Raw genomic sequence first — 5,887 nt, 5'->3', positions numbered from 1 at the left:
TTACATCTGGCACCAGCATGAAGGCAGGTGTGTATTTCCCAAGAACCTCCGGAATTCCAATGGAGTGACGTGGGAAGGGTTTAAGCACAGGCAGGTGTGTGTTTCTCAATAACATCCAGAAACCCAGTCAGTTTCCACATGCTTACTTTGGCATACACAGGAGTTACTTGGGAAGGGTTTAAGCACAGGCAACTGGTCAGGGAGTGGGAAGAGAGAGAGAGAGATCCCTACGCTTCCCAAACTCACACGTCAAAACATCGCGTCTGCTGAGATGTTCAAACCTACAAATGATCCCAGTTTGTCCTACCTGGAAATTTGGATAACACCAAAATCTAAGCATCAAGATTACCCCGTACCGATCATCAGAGGAGCCATATTTATCCCAAAGGTCTTCTTGAGGGCTGTGCTGATGTCTTATTAACATGCACAGGAGGACACAATTCGGAGTGAAAATTTTTCCTATACATTACAAAGCTTCACAAAACAATGAAACGCTTCTTTTGCAAATAGTGATGAAACCAAAGCACATATTGCAACAGCCTCATTTATCAGAAAGAAAACTCAGGAGCCTGTAGACATAGTGCTTTAAAAGCCTCGTATTTTAAAAGCCTCCTCACAAATACAAAACTCTGTAGCAACCTTTCAGCCTACCAGTTATATACATTCAACCTTCTAAGATGAACATGAGCTCACGCTAATTTCTTGCTAGGGTCCAGATGATAGATACAAAAACTCCAATATCCCAGAAAACAATACTGAACCGACATCTTTGATTGTGCTGCAATACAAACCAGTCCACAATACCCAGCTCCTGCATAATGGTGCCAACAGTACTGAACCATTGTGTTGCAATACAAACCAGTCCACAATACCCAGCTCCTGCATAAGGCAAGCCAAGAGCCTCCAATTTTCAGCCGAAGGAACCGCTTTCCATGATCAACCAGGACTGCAATGAGGCAATTGTAGGGCTAGTGTGAAAAGCAGGACTGATCTTTGTGGGGTTAGTGTTGCTGACATGCATGTACATACATACACCTACTTAGACCAGCAGCTTCTACAAACTCACGGTTCTTGGCAGCTGTTATTAGATACTCATTGTACTGTGTGATTATCTAGGAGCAGCAACCACTCCACTGACTCGAAAATATGTGCAGCTGATTTTAGATAATTCAATATAAGAGCAGAGTGAAGGGGATGTAGCCGTCTAAGTTACAAATATTGGTCAAAAGCCATGCTCTTATTCTCTTTCCCGACCGAGGATCCTGCCAGAAGGAAGCATACAAACTCAAATATCAAAACTTCATTCTCTGTACCCTAAACTTTATGACCTGTGCCTAGTGAAAAAACTTAGCAGCTTTTTGCCCCCAATCTTGTCCAGAGTTTTCTTGGCGCCTTGGACATTCATTTCTGCCAGTTTCTCAAGATGTGGCCGAGCTCCAGCAGACATTATTCTTTTCCTGCAATTGCTGCTGCCCGAGAGAGCCAACAGGGCAGACATGGGGAACCTCTTAGCTATGCTCTGATTGCGAGGATCGAGGAGCTGGACCAAACGGGAGATACTCTTCTCCTCCTTACAGAACTCTCTACGGTTGCTATTGACTAGGAGAAGGGTGGAGAGGGCCTGAGCTGCTGTCTCTTGCTCCGAGCTCTCTTTAGCCTCCAGCATCTTGGTGAGGGGTGGAATGCAGCCAGCCTCGCCCAACTGCCTTCTCACATCCATGGAAGCAGAAAGATTGCAGATAGCCGAGGCAGCCAACTGCTGGACGGAGGAGGTGCCAGTTTTGAGAACATCTGCCAAGTGCGTGACATAGCCTGCAGAAATCAAGGCTTTTGCGTTGGTTGCTGAGGCTGCCAGATTGCGCAAAGCTCGGATTGCAATCTCTTGAGCCTTGGGAGAGGCTGCTCTGCTGAGGTAGATGAGAAGGGCCTTGATGCCCCCCTGCCTTGCAATCACCAGCCTCAGCCTGTCGCCCCCAGATGCAAGATCCTGCAACGCCTCCGTAGCATTCTCCTGCGCTTGAACCGTGCCCGACGTCACTAGCTCTATCAGTGCCGGTATAGCTCCTTCCTCTGCAAGATATTCCCTCACCTGCTCGTGGCTCGCTAAATTTCGGAGAGTTCCTGCTGCACTCGCCATCGCTCTGGGAGTTCCATTTCTGCATATCTTGACGAGAATTTGAACTCCACCGTGGGTAGCCACCGCGTGGGCGTTCTCTGGGATGCAGGTTAATCCTTGAAGAGCTTCCGCTGCTTTCTCCTTGGCTGACGGGCTTCCCGATTCTAATAGCCGAATCAAAGGTGCATGAGCTCCTTCTGCCGTAAGAACTCGCCTGCATGCATCTGACTGAGACAAGATCGACACTGCATCGACTGCCTTCTCTCGGATAACTTGCACGCTTGAATCCAGGAGGTGCGTCAAGCGCGACAAGTCCCCCTGATCTGCAACTAGCAAGACACCTTTCTCATCCTCTTTCAGATAACTAATCAAAGCGTCCAATGCGCTCTTCTTGAACTCCGTGTTCCCGATTTTCAGTTTTGCGAACAGGTCCCAGACATGTAAATTTTCTGGCTCTTTCTCCGCAAGAAGTAAATTCACTTTGCTTGAGACCGCTATTGCAGCAGTTTCACGCAGAGTGCCTCCTTTCACTACGAGTTCCAAATCGCGAAGATGCAAATCTAGCTTCGTCGCCAATGCGTCCAAGTTGCTTTGCATTAACAGCTTGCCTCCATAGTTCAGATCAATACTCCGTTTGGCAAGTTCCTTTCCTTCCTCTAGTGTGCCAACAATCTGCGGCAGGAGAGCTTTAAGGTGAGTACTCTGGACAATGCACGGAGAATCCGTTACAACTGTAACAGATGCAGACAATCGGTGCAGTCTACCGCTTATCACCATCCATCTCCCTTTGAAAGCTTGGACAATTGCAGCTTGAGCGAGTAGTAATGAACCCAGTTGTTGCGCTTTCCCTAACCATTCTTCAGCAGGAGTCGACTTATTTCTGCGGTCTGCTTCACTATCCACCATAGTTTGAGGACGCAAGTAACCTCATCGAGAGGCCTTAAGTAGCACCCCAATCGGGGTTGCGGAACAAAACTGTTTTACGTAAGGGTCGCGAAATTTCAGCTTTGAGCAGCTACTGCAAGAGCAGATGATTCGAAAGCTAGATAGAAATGGATCTACCTTCCGAGTGTATGGAAACATTGAATGAATTTTGCTGCGATCGATGGATACTGATGCCGATCGTAGAACAACAAGCACTACAGAATTGCAAAGAAGATGATAAAGCTGGGAGAATCTTCCGAGAGTTGACTGTTGGGCAGATGGAACTTGTAAGTCGTAGGAGCTTGGACAAGAGCAAGAGGAACGACAGCAAAGAGGATGAAGCGAAAAGCTCCGTGAAGACGATGTATACCCAAGTGATCAGCAGGTGAAGGATGCTTGTGAAGGAAGAGGGAGGTGGTGAGTGCTTGCCAAAAAATGGTGCAGATTTGTGCAGGTGATAGGAATGCTAAGAAGAAGAAGAAGAAGAAGAAAGACGAATCTTTGTTGTTGTAGTAGTTGTTGTTTGCTATTTTAACGTGACAAGATAAGCATTCCCAACCCTCCAAACCTTTTAGTAAGCCTTGCAACTCCTCCTAGAGCTGACTTGGGTTGGGTTCCAACTCCCTCGAGTCTAGGAACCTCATCGATACACACCTCTTGTTCTGCCAGTTAATGGAGTTTAGTGTGGTGAGCTCAAGACCAGGGGGCTTCACCCAAGTCCCCATCACGGTGTTGGTCTCTTCTTTGCCCTTATGAAGTAAGAGTGATGCGTTCACATTTGAGGTGGCGCCCAATACTTAAGGTGGGGACGTTGTAAGTGCCACACACTGAAAGCCGTGTTAACTCTCCAAAAAAAACAAAAACTTACCCCTTCTAAACTAAATATAGAAGTCTAGAAGCATCCTCGAAGTTTTACAAACTCGTGTCGCCTCCTCCACACCAGATACAACAGCCTCGGAGTTGAATAGATGAATGTGGAGTTTAGTCATATGGTTGTCCATCATGATAATGTACCCTTAATGTATTCATTATCACCAACTACTCCAAAATTTCGACCATGTTCACAACCTAGATGGTCTACAATCCACTTACAAGCACTAAGTATAGTGCATCTCAGATGACCCTCCATCAACTCACCCTTTAGTTTATGCACCATCACTACCTACACCAAAAATTCAAAGCACATTCCCAACCAAACCACTCAAAGCCATGTGATCTACAAGCCACTTATAAGCATTGAGTGTCCATGAGTATTCTTCAAAGTATTCATTTAAGACAGGCACACTCAATATAAATCAATAGTTTGAAAGCATGTTTCCACCTTCATAAAATGAAATCATACACAAATGGTCCATATTTATGAAATCTTACATGTATTATTGACTTTGCGTCCACTTACTAAACCAACCCATCAAGAGTTCGTATGTAAACATAAAAATTGGCCACCCAACAACAATTATTGCTTTTATAGTCAAACTTAAAATTAGATTGCATGACATCAAGGGATGACTTGTGCCAAATACCTACCAAAGTCTAATAAATTGGATTTGTTGAAATATCTCTCTCTCTCTCTCCCTCTCTCTCTCTCTCTCTCTCTCTCTCTCTCTCTAAAGAAGAAGAAACATGTCCTTTTACACAAATTTGTGACTTATGATACTCACAATACTCATAATTACCTCTTAGTGTACCATATCATGCTTTCTTATACATGAGTTGTACACAAGGTTCCTACACAAAATGAAAAGCTTGAGAAACATAAATAAGAGAAAATGATACCAAGCCAATGCATTAAGCACATTCCTCTATGTTACTAATATGTTGTTTCCTCTATGAATATATGCCTCACCATTGTTGGTGAATTTGGCATTAGAGAGCCCTACATGAGTCAAATGACATGTGGCTTGATTATTTCCCAAGGGGTGCATAAATTGAGGTTTTGGCATATATATGTCTATGAAGTTTATAAAGACATGTGCTTGTTTTTGGGAAACTTGAGCTCTAGTGGTTTATGTGACTAAGGTGTTGGACCATCATTACACAACCCTTATTGCATGCCCTTAAGTCTACAACTATCTTCCCAATATATTGTGTGAACTATGCATGAAGAGATTTAGAGCAGAAGAACTCTACTCGCGAGGTGGCATTATACCGCAAAGCAATCAAAATAGACATTATAAAAAATTTGGACCCTATAAGAGAGCCCTTCTTGTGAAGATATGGTAGGATATGGTGAATAAATATGAAATAAAATTGGCTTATAGAGGCTGGGATGTTACATGATTTTCCCATTTTTCAATTTGAATGTCCCAAGTCTGATGCAACTCTTCCATTTCTTTATTCAAATGGCCCAGCAACTCTCCCACTTTTGCCCTCAACTCCCTATCATGTTTTTGAAGTGTTTTTGAAGTGTTATCAAATTTGCAAACCAAATTTCTCAACCAGCCTTGAACCACTCTCTTGAAATCAAACCTGCCCATCCAACTACTATCTTCCTTCCATCTCCCATGTTTTCCCACGGCTTTCCTCTCCCTTAGTTTTAATTTCCCTCTCACCTCCTGTCTATAATCCTAATTTAGTTCTCTTCTTTATTTTGAGTAAGAACCTTCTTTCTTTGTCCTTCATCACCTTAAGGCGAACTTTCTCATCATAATCTTGCCATTCTTCACCCTTACTATGAGTCTTTTTAAAAGTTTGAAATTTTCTTAATGTAATGTGTCCTATATGATTTCCAGGAAGTACCCATGCACAATCTAGCCATTTCTTTCCTCGTGTATGTTTCCCTCTCTATCTTTAGTGTTTGGATCAGGATTTACAAGGTCTTTGAGGGCCTTCCTTCAAGTTTTTTGC

General features: G+C 43.7%; 1 protein-coding gene across 1 annotated transcript; it reads right to left on the bottom strand.

Moving 5' to 3' along the window:
* Positions 1-612: 612 nt before the first annotated feature.
* LOC147898833 (uncharacterized) lies at positions 613-3,562 on the bottom strand. The gene has a single exon (XM_087379720.1). The coding sequence runs from the start codon at positions 3,020-3,022 to the stop codon at positions 1,322-1,324; it is 1,701 nt and encodes a 566-aa protein (XP_087235846.1). The 5' UTR covers positions 3,023-3,562; the 3' UTR covers positions 613-1,321.
* Between the last annotated feature and the right edge of the window lie 2,325 nt (positions 3,563-5,887).

This window comes from Dipteris shenzhenensis, chromosome 9 (genome assembly GCF_047967505.1).
Source record: "Dipteris shenzhenensis isolate YYH24624 ecotype China chromosome 9, Dip_SZ_1.0, whole genome shotgun sequence".
Taxonomy (NCBI): Eukaryota; Viridiplantae; Streptophyta; class Polypodiopsida; order Gleicheniales; family Dipteridaceae; genus Dipteris; species Dipteris shenzhenensis.
This window is presented reverse-complemented; position numbering and strand designations above follow the sequence as displayed.

Coding starts and splice junctions, on each gene's coding strand:
- LOC147898833 (XM_087379720.1), bottom strand. CDS start 3,022: ATGGTGGATAGTGAAGCAGACCGCAGAAATAAGTCGACTCCTGCTGAA.